The 16,060-nt window shown below is 29.5% G+C and overlaps 1 protein-coding gene across 1 annotated transcript; it reads left to right on the top strand.

Moving 5' to 3' along the window:
* Nucleotides 1–6,986: 6,986 nt before the first annotated feature.
* LOC112801880 (cationic amino acid transporter 6, chloroplastic) lies at nucleotides 6,987–15,475 on the top strand. The gene is made up of 5 exons (XM_025844831.3): nucleotides 6,987–7,415; nucleotides 8,200–8,422; nucleotides 8,649–8,979; nucleotides 12,012–12,240; nucleotides 14,620–15,475. Exons 1-5 carry the CDS (start codon nucleotides 7,040–7,042, stop codon nucleotides 15,234–15,236), a joined length of 1,776 nt encoding a protein of 591 aa, XP_025700616.1. The 5' UTR covers nucleotides 6,987–7,039; the 3' UTR covers nucleotides 15,237–15,475.
* The last annotated feature ends 585 nt before the right edge of the window (nucleotides 15,476–16,060 follow it).

The raw sequence follows: 16,060 nt of genomic DNA, 5'->3' as shown, positions 1-16,060 counted from the left end.
AATTATACATTTCAATCCTTCACATCCTAAAACGCAAAATCAGTAAAAATAAAAAAATAGAATATAAAGTTCTTGTAATTACTCACCACAAAAATTGTATGAAAACCAAAAGGGAGGCGAGAAAACCGTGTAGCCGCAAACAGTCGTCGATTGGAGCTTTGATTGTGAGAAAAATAGATTTAAAGATGATTATGAATAGTAAATCTTTTTCTTTCTTCTCACACTCTCGATGTTCTGCTTTTGGAGAAGAAAACAATTTGAAGAAGAAAGGGAAGTAAGGTTGTAGGCTTTTTAATGATGAATGATGAACATTTTTGTCTTTTTGTAAATTAATTTTTAAAGATAACTATTTCTATTTGTGTTTGAAATATTTTTTCTGGATACTTTTACCTTTTTACTTTTATTATAATAGTACCAAACTGACACAAGCGTGTACAATTAATTATAATACCCTGTACATATTTTTCTAAAAGTAATTACACTTTTGCATTTTATATAATTTTCTAAGTTCAAATCTTTTATATGTGAATCTATAAAGTGAGAACTTTAAATTTTTAACCTAAACCAAATAGTTTAAATCATCTTAACTCAAATTTAAATTAGATAATTGGCTAAAAAATTTCTCAAATTTTACAGTATTTGGTATATCAATTTTTTTTCAAAATTACCGTCAGATAATTTAATGCAAATTACAACCGTAATTCTTGCACCAATTTAAATCCTAATTGGCTCCATATTTTACATCAAATTTTGTGTCAATTTTTAGATCTAACAATAACAATTAAATTATTACATTAGAAATTTGATAAAAAAAAATCAAAAGTAATACTGTCGAATAAAATTCGACAATAAAGTTGATGACTTTTTGCAACTTTTTGGTAGTATTGTTCACACACAGAGAGAAAATAGTCATTTTGCGACCACTCTAATTATGATTCTTTTAGCATATTTTTCTTTTATATCTATATTAAAATGTACACACAGAAAGAAAAAATAGTCATTTTGTGATCACTCTAATTATTATTCTGTTAGCATATTTTTCTTTTATATTTATATTTAAATGTAAAATTGTTTGTTAAGTAAATACAATAAAGTTAGGTGACTAAGTCTTCTTTGAACTAAGTCCATCTAAATTTCCGTATTGTATGCCCGCACTTCTTCAAGGACATTGTCTTCTTTGTCTTTTCTAATATATGTTTAGTAAAACTGGTAATCATAAAAATTTTAGTGTACAGTACATAAATTTTTAAAAGATTATATCTCTAGAACATTGACACGTTTAACCAACAAAATATCAAGGTTCTGAAAACCGAACCGATCATCGAACTGCTCTAGATACTGATTTACTGGTTCATAGGTTCAACCGGTCCGACCGTAGTTGAACCGTAAAAACCGTTTTATAATAAAATAATAAATAAAATATAAATAAGCACATAAAAATATAATTATAGTCTAATCTAAACTTGAAAATATCATTCAAATTAAAAGTACTACATAAACCAAATGTTATAATCTCATTCAAATACAAATTCAAAGTTCAAAAGTCAACAAACAAACAACCAAACATAACATAGCAGCATCAAAATGAGCCAAATTTGTCATCAACCATCAAAATCCTCCATAATTTGTTGCAGATTTGCGTCATTGATTTCATCACCTTCATTTCCACTACTTTTCTGAATCTCTTTCAGCAAACCTTCCATTTGTTTTTCTACATCATACGGGACCTTAGAACACTTCTTAATGTCTCCACCTATCTTCGCCAAATTCTTTTTCATTCTATTAATTCCCCCGCCCCCAAAAGTACTCAGACAAAATAAGCATTGGTAATGCGATTTTCCATTTATATTCTGTAAAGCAACGTATCTCCAAGCAGGATCAGTTTTCCCCCGAACACTAGAAGTTTATGACTGATTTTCGTTACTCGCGGGAGGAAGAGAACGTTCATTCGAAGCAGAATTATTTTCAGCATTATTATTCCTAGGTAGGTCTTGGTTGATACTTTCTTCCATACCTAAATATTACCAGCAATCCAACCCAACAATCTCAACTCTCAAGTTCACAACAAATGAACATTGAACAAACAACATCCAAATTCCAAAAATAGAGTATACAAACAACATCACAGGTTCAAAAAATTCAGAATTCAATTCACAAAATCATCTCTCAAAATCAGAGTATACAAAACCAGTTTACAATGACAAAATCATGTCACAAAATCAGAGTTCACACAATCAGATTTCACAAAATCAGAATTCACAAAATCAATTCACAAAATCAATTCATATTTCATGACAGAATCAGTTCATAATCATATTTCATCACAGTTTCATGACTTCATCAGAGTTCAGTCAGTTCACAGAGTTGATATCACTATATCAGTTCATAACAGTTTCAGAGACTCAGAATTTCATCAAAATTCTTTGTTCATGGAGTTCACAGAGTATCAAATTTCATCACAAAATCATGTTCATAACTAAATTAAAAAATAAAAATTACCTGAAAATGAGGACTTCAGTTCTTCAACGCTGCTAACGCTTCTCTATTGCTTTCTCTCAGAGGCAGACGCTGACGGCGAAGTGGCTGAGGGCGCTGACCGTGCTGACGCTGCTGAGGGCGCGACGCTGCTGAGGTCGCGAGGTTGCTGAGGGCGCGACGCTGCTGAAGGCGCGGTGGAGGTGAGTGCGTTGAGGGCTTCAAACATTCTGTCTCTCACAGTGGTGGCCGGTGGGTCGTGGTGGGTCGTGGCCTCGTGGCCTCGTGGGTGTTGTTCTGTGGGAGTGGGAGTGTGGGTGTGGGACGCTGAGGCTGGAGTGAAGCACGAAGACGAAACTGACGAAGGAGAAAAGGGAATTAGGGTTCCCACATTGCAAAACGACAGCGTTTTGCTGCCAAGTTAAAAAACTGGCCGGGTTCCGGTTCGGTTCGACCGACCGGTAACCGGCCGATTCGTCGGTTCAATTCCGGTTATCAAATTCTGCATTTTCCTTTGTTGACCGAACCGCTTTAGCGTCCGATTCACGGTTCGACCGGTTCGACCGACCAGTTCGAACCGGTTTTCAGAACATTGCAAAATACACAAAACACAAAAATTTGGGTGTATAAGACAAAATTTTTTAAAGGATCACATGCCAAAAATATTGGCACTCAACCAATAAAATATGCATAGTACATAAATTTTAGTGCATGTATAAAAAATTTGATGCACCAACACAAATTTTTTAAAGATTACATCCCCATAATATTAACGTACCTAACTAACAAAATACTTTTATAACAAAAATTATGTGCTAAGTATAAAATTTTTTATGTTATGTGCAAATATTTCTATATTATATATGAATAAAATTTTTATATTATATCGATAAATTTATACTGTGTGTAACAAATTTTGTATTATGTGCAAAAATTTTTGTATTATAAAAAAAAATTTTTGTTATATTAATAAATTTTATACTACTCAACGAAAACTTTTTTTATTGAAAAAACACTAAAAAAGAAAAAGAAGTATATTTTTTTGTTTTATTAGACTTAATTACAAAAATATTTGTACATATAATATTATGTACAAATATATATATATATATATATATATATATATATATATATATATATATATATATATATATACCACTCTACCGACCAACCGTTGGACTATAAGTAAATCTTGCAATCATTCATAATACCATATATAGAAGAACTAAATGTAGCATTACACTATAGCTACAACTTTTTTTTTAAGATAGTAATTTTATTGTAATAAAAAAATTCTATTACAATTACCACATTAGAAGTACAAGAGCAATAAAATATAAAATAGGGCCACTGTTAGTGTTGCAAGTGTGAGGAGTGTTGAAATTAGTCCCACATCTAAGAAAGCATGGAAGAGTGAGGAGTTTATAAGATGAGAGACCCATTAACTTGATACCTTAAGGTTTTGAGTTGGATGTGGTGTCTTCTCATCTTATGTTCTCTCGCTTGATTCCTCCCCGAAGTCTCCCCGATTGTCGAGAGAGAGCTCCCCACGGTTGACCCAACAAAGTGGTATCAAAACCGATGGTTTAATCGGTCTGGTGGTTTTAAGGGGTATTCAAGGGGAAGCATCGAAAGTCTTCCCGGCAAAGGTGGTTCGGGCAGCGTGTCCCGCGGTGTTTTGTGGCGGTGTGATGGACGAATACTCATATGTGGTGGAGGAGCTAGAGGGGAGTTGATGCTTGATGTGGAGCGTGTCCCGCGGTGTTTTGCGGCGGTATGATGGACGAATACTCATATGTGGTGGAGGAGCTAGAGGGGAGTTGATGCTTGATGTGGAGGCTCACACTTGAGGGGGAGATTGTTAGTGTTGCAAGTGTGAGGAGTGTTGAAATTAGTCCCACATCTAAGAAAACATGGAAGAGTGAGGAGTTTATAAGATAAAAAGATTTTCAGATAAAAGAAAAAAAAAGTTTTTTGCATCTTCGTCATTTGGTAACTATAAAAACTCACTAGAGTTAATGAAACTCTTGGTTCTTTTTTTTTTTTTTCTGCTACGCCAAATCCACCATTACTAAGGGTGCAGTTTAACGTGTAATACTTTGTATTTTAACTAATTCAAGGTTTTAAATCTTAAAAATAATAAAAAAAGGTATTTTTAGAATTATATAAAAAAGAAAAAAGAAATTTAGATACTAAATCCCTATAGCATACAGCAAAAAAAAATGAATATTATCACTTTCAAATTAATGATAATTCACTCTTCTTATATGTTATTTTTAAAGTATTCTTATAATAAGTCGTTAGCATAACAAAATAAAATAAGAATATATACTTAAATAGATTTTTAAAAAATTTTAAGTTAGATGTTTTTCATTTATAAAAAATTTTTATAATTTTAAGATTTCTTAATTTTATAAATATAAGATAGAGTTAATATCTAAAATCGTCCCTGAAAGATACTCCGATCTCCATTTTGATCCTCGAAAGATAAAGTTAATCGAAATCGTCCCCGAAAGATACACGACTTGGTCACGTTAGTCCTTCCGTCAGTTTGTTAATGACATGTCAGTTAAGTGCCACGTGGCACATGATGACGTGGTGGATTAATGCCACGTGTCACGACACGATTGGTTGACGTGTCACTGCGTGTCAGATCAGTGACACGTGACACGCCACGTGTCATATCAGTGACACGTGGCATGCCACGTGTCACTTGACATGTGAAAAAGTTATTTATAATCAAAATAGTCCTTGAAAGTTCAGACGTAAGTCATTTTCATCCCTAAAATTTTAAAAATTAATCAAATTAGTCCTTATATAATTTTTTTATTTTTTTTATAATATTAAATTTGAAATATTTTTTGATACTACTAATTTTAATAGAAATGTAATTGACAAACAAAAAATTAGTAATTGTATATTTTATTCTTAAAAAATTTTCAATAAAATTATCTCTCTCCTTTAATTCTTCTCAAAATCTCTTTTATTCTTTTCTATTCTAAAACCTTTTTCTTACATTATTATATTTTGCTGGAATATATATATACTTAAAATTGAAATGTATGTATTTGTTAACCTAAACAAAGTTATATGCTCAAAATCAAAATTTATGTATGTTAACCTAAACAAAGTTATACCACTATTTTTGGTCTACTACATCTCTTTTTTTCCATTACGATATTACTTACATATAGGATGTAATGGTAGTGATATTAAAAGAAAAATTATATCATCTATCTCAACATATGAAACACACAAAAATTTATTATGATCTTTGCATGTAGTACGCTTAAGAAGCAATTCGTTTAGCATAAATTTTGATTAACTTTGTTTAGGTTAACAAATACATACATTTCAAATATATATATATATATATATATATATATATATATATATATATATTCCAGCAAAATATAATAATGTAAGAAAAATGTTTTAGAATAGAAAAGAATAAGAGATTTTGAGAAGAATTAAAGGAGAGAGATAATTTTATTGAAAAATTTTTTAAGAATAAAATATATAATTACTAATTTTTTGTTTGTCAATTACATTTCTATTAAAATTAGTAGTATCAAAAAATATTTTAAATTTAATATTATCAAAAAAAATAAAAAATTATATAAGGACTAATTTGATTAATTTTTAAAATTTTAGGGATGAAAATGACTTACGTCTGAATTTTCAAGGACTATTTTGATTATAAATAACTTTTTTACATATCAAGTGACTGCCACGTGTCACTAATCTGACACGCAGAGATACGTCAACCAATCGTGTCATGACACGTGGCGTTAACCCACCACGTCATCATATGCCACGTGGCACTTAACTGACACATCATCAACAAACTGACGGAAGGACTAACGTGACCAAGTCGTGTATCTTTCGGGGACGATTTCGATTAACTTTATCTTTCGAGGACCAAAATGGAGATCGGGATATCTTTCAGAGACGATTTTGGATATTAACTCATATAAGATATATAGGTCATTTTTTACATTTTTGAGAACCTAATTGTCATGTTAAAACAACGGGTTTAACTAAAATCAAAACTTCTATTATCTTACTTTTATAAAGTTCAAATAACTCAACGTAATAAAAATTTTTTGAGAACAAAAATATCTTATCCAAAATTTTTTAAAAACCTATTTGGATATTTATTCATAAAATAATATATAGAAAATAATTTACTAAATTACAAAAAAAATGATAATACCAAATTTGAAATGAGGAAATCAATTTCTTAGAATATGATACGAGTATAACTAAAGCAATATAATAATAAGAAAAAATTTAGGGATCAACAACTTTATTAAATTCTGACCAGCATGTAACTAACAAAATAAAAATGAGTAATTTCATACCATTAGATGAAACTTTACACCATTAAAAATATCATTAATAGCTATTTAATGATTACAAATTACAAAAATTAGTGAACCTCTAATATTCCTCAAATAATATATTAAGTTTCCCCTCCTAAATTTGCTATATATAAAACCTTCAATGAACAACCAACTCATCATCGAAGCAAAATAGAAACTAAACTAATCATAAAAAAAAGATGTATGTCTACATGACAATAATGTTTTCAAACTACTTCCACTCTCTTTCCCAAACCCCTCAGAGGCTGAGAAAAAGGGTGCTAGCAACATGGACACCAGATCAAGAATGGAACCAAGTGAGGCAGAGGTCTGGTGCAGACATGAAGAGGAAGCTGAATTGGTATGATCTTGTTGCTCTTGGTGTTGGAGGAATGCTTGGTGTTGGTGTCTTTGTCACCACAGGTTCTGTGGCACTTCACCACTCAGGTCCTTCAGTATTCATATCATATATCATTGCTGGAATCTCAGCTCTTCTATCTTCTTTGTGTTACTCTGAGTTTGCTGTTCAAGTCCCAGTTGCTGGTGGAGCCTTCAGTTACTTAAGACTAACCTTTGGTGAGCTTCCTTTCTTTCCTTATTTAACCTCAATCATTATATCTTCAACATATTAGAACAACAGATGAATAGTTATATCTTTAACCCAATAAAATAATAGAAAATCTGGTTTTTCTATCTCTGAAAAAGATTGAATTTTAAAAGCTTAGTCTGAGACATTTTAACTCATATCTGTTTTTAGTATAATATATTTATATGTCTTGTTATTTATATATTTCTATCTTGTATCAACCATCAAATTCAATGATACAACTATAAAATTGTCGTTGAGGAAGGGACCATATCCACATGGCATCGACCGTTGTGATCACTATGTAAACATTTTCCCGTCAATTTTCACATTGCAACGTAACCATGCCACAATTTATTAAAACTATATGCGGTGGCCTATTTCATTAAATATTTTATTGTGTAGTTTAAAAATTGATAGAAAGAGACACATAAATAATTATATTTATGATACTCTTTCATTGGTGTCTTTTTCTGTATTTGTGTTATTTTTTGAATATGCTTTCTTTTTTTTTTATCTTATATTAAAATTCTTTATTTTAGAGTCACTAACAATCGAACTCTAAATTTTTAGGTCATGAAAATTCTGTTATCGTATCATAAAATTGTTCCTCCTAAAAATTTAAACTAATAAGAGAAAATACATTAATGATTATATCTTTAATATAATTTTACTATAATAATGTTGATTCTCTTCCACTACTAGCTCCTTTTGAATTGTACCTATATTTTCTTTCAAATTAATAATACAATTTTGATTATCTGTGATATATAGGAGAATTCATGGGATATTTTGCTGGGGCAAACATACTAATGGAATATGTGTTTTCAAATGCTGCTGTTGCAAGGAGCTTCACAGAATATTTGAGCTTTGCTTTTGGACAAAATGATCCAAATGTGTGGAGAGTTGAAGTTCATGGAATGCCAAAGAATTACAACATGTTGGATTTCCCAGCAGTGGCTCTAATACTGCTTCTTACTCTCTGCTTGTGCCATAGGTTAATTTGTTTCTTCCTTTAATATAACAGAAATCTACGTTTTCTTATTGCTACAAAACAAACTATGTTTGGTATCATTTTGGTGTTGGTTTTATAAATGATTGAAAGGATAAACTACTACTACTACTACTTTTATTATTATTTTTATTATTATTAATTGATTGGTGCTAGTGGAGTTTGAAAACGATAGGTTCTTTTGTTTATTTGTTATTAATTATTTTTGCAGTACTAAGGAAAGCTCCATATTGAACCTAATCATGACAATATTCCATGTGATTTTCTTTGGATTCATCATAGTGGCTGGTTATCATAATGGAAGTACAAAAAACTTGGTTAGTCCAAAAGGGATAGCCCCTTTTGGTGTTAGGGGTGTTCTTGATGGAGCAGCAATAGTATACTTCAGTTACATTGGGTATGACTCAGCTTCAACCATGGCAGAAGAGGTCAAAGATCCTTACAAGAATCTTCCCATTGGAATTGTGGGTTCAGTTCTTATAACCACTTTGCTTTATTGCCTTATGGCCCTCTCTTTGTGCATGATGCTTCCTTACAATAAGGTCAGTATCAGTGTCACAACTATATATCAAACTCTAATTATTTATCACCATATACATTATATTATATGTGCTTATCAATTCTATATATATATATATATATATATATATATATATATATATATATATATATATAACCCCCTCTTTTTTTTATACAATTTATACAATGCGAAATCGATGACCTACGTATAAAAAGGATTTGAAGAAAAAAAACAACTTTGCTGACAAATATTTATTTGATCGGAAGAGTCCTCCAAAAATTCCGGTCTTGTGTGTTAGTTATCAATTTCAATATCTTTCAAATAAATATTTGAATACAAATAAAAATAAAAGAGGATAGGCTCATTAAAAAAAATAGAAAGAATTGTCCTATAAATAATTGAGTGTGAGAGTCAAATAAATTGAAAGATTCATGTTTGATTTATATCAATTATATATATATATATATATATATATATATATATATATATATATATATATATATATATATATATATATATGCTTCTTTACAACTTACAAGCTTCAGTTGAACTTCACAACTTATTTCATCACATATTTTAGTTCCCACAATTTGAGGACTAAGTCAATAAAAAATATAGAAAATTAATTTTTAATTAGTCAATTCTAAGATTTAAATTTATAATTTTAATTAAATATTAAAATTAAAGATTTATGATTTAGATTATAAAAATAATTTTAAAAAATGGCTAATATTAATTAAAAAAAAATTGATTCCTTATTAACGACTTTTAAGTCCTACCTTTTATAATTTTCCACTAGGTTAGATAGATATAATATACATAATTTAGAAATATAAGAGTAAAGTATTATTTTGAATGTTTAGGCTGAATTTTAATTTGGTTTCGAATATTTTGGACGTTATATTTCAATCTCAAAAATTTTTAAATATCCTTTTCAATTTTAAAAATAGTTTTAAGTAGGTTTAATGTTGTCCCACCATTAAATTTAACATAAATAATTCGCATATTAAAGAGATAATAGCATTTGATTTTTGTATATAAGTAAAATTGATCCACCAACTATTACTAATATAAGTTTTTTCTCTACGTTTGAAACGTTGATCATTGATTGTTAAGATTTGGACTTTTGTACAAAAAAGAAATTGAGAAAAAGAAGTGTTAAAAAAAATTTGGTTATTTTTTTTAACACATAAAAGAAGATATAACTTAACTAGTAACGTTATTAACGTTTACGTCACTCATTTTGTTAAGGGTTAAGTACGATTTTGATCCCTAAGGCAGGGGCTGAAAATTTATTTCGTCCCCGACCTTTTTTTCACTACAAAATAGTCCTGAAGGTTTAACTTAATTTTAAAATCGTCTTTTGGACAAAAATACCCTTCCCCTTCTTTCCCAAAATAATCGATTCTTCTTCTCAATCACAGCAATACCAGTACCCTAGTTCCTTACCTCAATCACAACCATATCTCTTCTTCACCTCAATCACAATCATATCTCTTCTTTTTCTTCTTCTTCGACTAAAATTTCAACTACAATTTTAACAACAGGAATATAATTTCAAAGGCAACAACAAAATTTCAAATAACGAATATAAAAAAAACAAAACAGAGAAGAAGAACACAATAACAACAAAATTTTAATATATCAAAAATCAAAACAAAAAACAGAAGAATGGAATAGAAATAGAAATAGAAACAGAATAACAGAAAAAGAAAAACAATGAAATCAATACCCAAGATAGAATCAGAGTCAACAACAACAGTGTGATTAACAAAATCAGAATTAGAACAGAAGTAAAATAATAAAAAATAGAAGCAAAATAATCAAGTTAATCTGAATCAGAATTAGAACCTAGCGGCGAGCAACGACGTGCGACAAGCAGCGGCGAGCTAGCGAGGAAGAGGAGTAGCAGCGAGGATGCGAAGTAACAAAGGAGCTTCGGCAACGGCATTGGGTTTAACGGATGGCAGCGGTGGCAGCTGGCACGATGGAGGTGACACTCCTCTCTCTCTCTCTCTCTCTCTCTCTCTCTCTCTCTCTCTCTCTCTCTCTCTCTCTCTCTCTCTCTCTCTCTCTCTCTCTCTCTCTCTCTCTCGTCACGGTGGCAGATCTAGCGATGACAGAGCAGCTCAAAACGGCGACGACGACGTGGCTCAACGGCGGCGATGAGCGCAGGGCGACGGCAGCCTCCCTTTCCCCTCGCGTAATTCCCTTCCCTACCTTGGCACCTTTCCTTCCCCTCTCTTCTCTTGCCGTTAGTGTGAGTGAGATCTGGAATCCCTCCCCTCTCCCGTTAGTGTGATCGAACGATGAGAAGCGACAGCAGCAACGAAGAGCAACAGCAATGAAGAGTCCTCTTATCTTAGAAATCAAAATTGTACTTAACCCTTTTGTTAATTATTAGTGTCAAATTTAATAGTAGTTCGGACCATATTGAACTTATTTAAAACTTTTTTAGAATAGAAATAGGATGTTTAAAATGTTAGAGATCAAATTAAAATTTAATTCAAATATTAGAGACCAAAATAGTATTTTATCCTAAATAAAATGGTAAGTATTGGTGTGTTATATGGATATAACAGGGGTAATGTTGCATTGAGATCGAATAAAGTGTTCTAATAATGTTACTAATATAATAATAGCAAGAAAATGTTAGTACTTTATATTGTTATTAGGACACTTTATTTATATTTATATTTAGGATATGATTTTGTTAAAGAGCTAAATTCTTTTTCTTTTTTTACTAACAGTCAACCAACAAACTAACGAATAATGAGTAAAGATTAAAGGTAATAAAAAAATATTGGATAAAAAAATATTGGATGAAAAATAAAATTTGTCAATCTTTAAAAATATGTACTCATTCTTATGATACATCATCATGCTTAATTATTTCAAAATATTAACTATGTGTATAACAGTCAGTTTAATATATAAAGATAGGAACGACTTATTTTCTTTCTGTATATAATATAAGTTTTTTGTAGTGATAAATTGAAGATACGCATTATATATTAATTATTGCTCTTTTGTATACATGATTTGATATGGTAGATATCAGATAATGCATCATATTCAATTGCTTTCCTTAAAATTGGTTGGAATTGGGCAAGCAACATAGTTGGGGCAGGTGCAAGTTTGGGGATTGTGGCATCTCTCTTGGTAGCCATGTTAGGCCAAGCAAGATATCTTTGTGTTATAGGAAGGGCAAGGTTGGTGCCATCTTGGTTAGCCAAAGTGCACCCTTCAACTGGCACCCCATTGAATGCCACACTATTTTTAGGTAAGCAAAATAACTATATTATTCTATTTAAAAATTATCTTTTGTAATAGTTAAATTTATCAGCATTTTAAAGTTTCATGATTAATAATATAGTACCCAATTATATTTTATATATACTATTATTATATATATCTTGTAGATTAATAATTATTAAGACACAAACTAATTATTCAAACTCAATTAATTAGATATACATATTTTTTTATGTTATGTTAGGCCATCTGAACAAATTAAATCTCTATCTTTAATTTCTTCTAAAAAATATCTCATCTACTTGACATTCTCATGCACCTTTTCTATATAATAATGTTTCTTTAACTGTCACTACACAGAGTACACATATCCCTTCCTGGTAACCAACAGTCATATGGAAATCACTAAAAAATATATGCAATGTTGCTACTTTTGTTAAAAATAAGAAATAAAAAAGAAGTTATGCTTTGAAGCTTTATATAATTAATTATTTTTATGAACTCCGTTCATTATTCCATCTATATTTTGCTTTATTTGGCTATATATATATATATGTTGAGCAGCTTTTTGTTAATATTAGGCTACAAAATTTTTATTTTTAAAAATAGCTTATAAAAATTAATCTTTAAAAGATAATTTTTCAAAAGTTATAGTATTTATATTTAGTAAATTAAATTAAAAATAATTTTTAATAAATATAAATAACAACAAATGCGTTTAGTAAATAATTTTTAAAATGTAAAACTACTATAATGAATATTAATATAAAAATTAAATTTAGATATTAATTAATAAATGAGATTATATTAGATTTTTTTATTTTAATAAGTATAAGTCAATTCTAAAAAATTCTTCTTTAGATATTTTTAAAAATATTTTTAATTTTTAAAAACTACAAGTATAAACATATAAATTTTTTAATTTACCAAAAACAAAATAAAATATTTATGCCACTTCTTCAAAAAGTTTTATCAAACCAAATCCTACCTGATACTTTATCAGCCTTCTTACATAATAATTATTTAAATCAGGTTGGAGATCACCGGATCACATAAACATAAAAATTATATGTTATGATTTGTTTTGTTTCTATTATTTTTTATTATATTATTACTGTTAGAAAGCAATTTAAAATTATATTATTAGAAATAAATATTTTTCATTTTTATTTAAAAATTAAAATTATACAGTTACTTATACCATATGAAACTAATCAATCTGCTACTGCAGCAACTTTTACTTAATTTTTTGTCCTATAACCTCACGACATAGTCTTGAATATTACCTGAAATTCTAATAATCAAATAGTAGTAATTAAAAATTTTTAACAAGTAACTCGGTTACTACAAAACATTATATGATCAATTCATATTAATAACTCCATAAGTTCAAATAAGTACTTATTATTGAAGCACTCCTCATACTTAGATGAGAAATACTTTCGCCCTCTTAATTTATTAGATGCTCTAAATTAGTTTTATGATGTTTAAATTAATTTGTTTTAGTTGAGTGGTTATCTCATTCATCTGCTATCGAAAGTTTGAATCTCGTCTTATGTATACATTAATTTATTAACTAATAATGACAGATTTTTAAATAGAATTCAGATTTATAATTAGATTTTTCATTAACCTATCGTATTAAGGGCACATATCATGAGAAAAAAAAAAAAGAATTACTCTGATCAAGTGTACTTGACTTTTAAAATAGAGGTGACTAATAAATTAAATCAAAGTAGAATAATGACTTGCTTTCAGATCTCACAATAATTTTTCTACCTAATTTCACTAGTCCTATTAAGGTGGAACAGGTTCACATCTAAATTCACAAACATCAGAATACTAGATAATGAAACTACTGTCTACCTATATGTATAATAAATCCTTTCTCACCGTCGTGTGAAAAAATTTAGTTTTTCACTTCCTCGATTAAGTTTATTTCATATCATGTTAAACTTTGTATTTCATAAGTCATCAAAATTTGGTTAATTTATATTTATATATATTTAAAATGTAGATTTCTTTTTGTAACCGTCATGTTTTGCATTGCATACAACCCTTAATCAATAAATTAGTTGACTTTTCACTTTTATAGTTTTATATCATATACAGAGTATATACATCTATAAATACAACTGTGACTTGACAGGTACCAAATACCGGTAATACTCTAGTACATGAAAGCATTATGTTGATTCATATCTTAATATTAAATATAATGTATATTCTCAAATTAGATCCTTATTCCATAAAATAACACACATACCTAAATCGACACACATTATAGGTATACCGTATATCACAATATATTTTTTTTTTCAAAAAGAAAAAATTGTACTTGATTGTTATCTTACAATAATATCTAATTAATTCCAACCCAAATATTTCCTGTTGATTGTATTTATAGGGCTATGCACAGCATCAATTGCGCTTTTCACGGAGCTTGACATTATAATTGAGTTGGTGAGCATAGGCACTCTTATGGTGTTCTACCTTGTAGCCAATGCTCTCATCTACCGTAGATACTCCATCACCCAAAATACCCATAATGCCCCTCCTCTCTACACACTCTTGTTCCTTTTCCTCCTCTCCCTAAGTTCACTATGCTTCTCCTTATCATGGAAATTCAATCAACAATGGTGGGGCCTACTCCTCTTTGGTGCCCTCTTCATAACCATCACAGCATTTTTTCAACTCGTGGTGGTCATGCACTATAATAGTAATAAAGTCGTAATAACCCTAACTCAACAAGATCCTCCTCATTGGTTGGTCCCATTTATGCCTTGGTCACCCGCTCTCTCCATATTCCTTAATGTTTTCCTAATGACAACGTTGAAGCTACTCTCTTTTCAAAGGTTTGCTATATGGTCATGCTTCATCACACTCTTCTATGTTCTCTATGGTGTGCATTCTACTTATCAAGCTGAGGAGATTGAGATGATGACTATTGTTAATAATAATAACAATAATCCATCATCAGCTGAATCCAATTTGCAAGCTAAGGTTGAAATACAAGTGCACTAATTATATGTTGAAGCATATATATTACTCCAATAATTTACAAGCGAAGGAGGTTGAAATTCAAGTGCAATATTATTAATCATTGTTAACTGAAGCATAATCAAATAACTTGATCCAAAGTTAGTCTAGTTGTATATATAAGCTAAGGCTGAAACTCAAGTGCTTGCATTATATCTGGCGAAGCAATTTCTTCAGCATGCTACACTAATTAATGTTAGTTGGCAATAAACAGATATAGATTATGGTTGAAATGATAATTATATTGATGGTGAGTTCTATGGTGTCTAAATTGTCTAACTTCTCTTTTAAAGTAAAAAATAAAATATTTAAAATAAAAAGTAAATCATGTAAAATTTATTAAATATTATTATTTATCTTTTTTAGTAACTTAGATACAAAGTAATAGACACCGTAGCATTTACCAATTTATAGGGTTGTTAATTATATAGCAATGATGGAACAACATATTTGAATCTTTTGTTGAATAGTAGGTGTAAAAAACACTATTATGTTTTATCAGGAAGAGAGAGAGGGAAATGCAGAGGACTCCAAGGCATTTCCATATTAAATTTTCTTCAACATGTACGAGGTCTAATAAATTCAATGTGCTCAAAATATTTTGAAATGAATAAAGCAAATTAATATCTTTTTAACAGAATATCATATACTTAAGTTATGATATCGCTCATAAAAAGAATATTATATGAACCACTAAAATATTTACATAATATAAGAACATTTATTTATTATCTTATGAACTTTTCTTTAAAAAATATGAGATGGAAATTTTTCTTTTAAAAGACATTACATAAAGTTGAAATGAAGTA

The sequence above is a fragment of the Arachis hypogaea genome, chromosome 1, assembly GCF_003086295.3.
Source record: "Arachis hypogaea cultivar Tifrunner chromosome 1, arahy.Tifrunner.gnm2.J5K5, whole genome shotgun sequence".
Lineage (NCBI taxonomy): Eukaryota > Viridiplantae > Streptophyta > Magnoliopsida > Fabales > Fabaceae > Arachis > Arachis hypogaea.
Note: the sequence above shows the minus strand (reverse complement) of the source record. Positions and strands in the feature narration are given on the sequence as shown.

Bases quoted from the DNA above. Each gene is read 5' to 3' on its own strand.
- LOC112801880 (XM_025844831.3), top strand. From the start codon at position 7,040: ATGTATGTCTACATGACAATAATGTTTTCAAACTACTTCCACTCTCTT. The intron at 8,423-8,648 runs GTTAATTTGTTT...TTATTTTTGCAG, and splicing joins ACTCTCTGCTTGTGCCATAG to TACTAAGGAAAGCTCCATAT. The intron at 8,980-12,011 runs GTCAGTATCAGT...TTGATATGGTAG, and splicing joins TGATGCTTCCTTACAATAAG to ATATCAGATAATGCATCATA.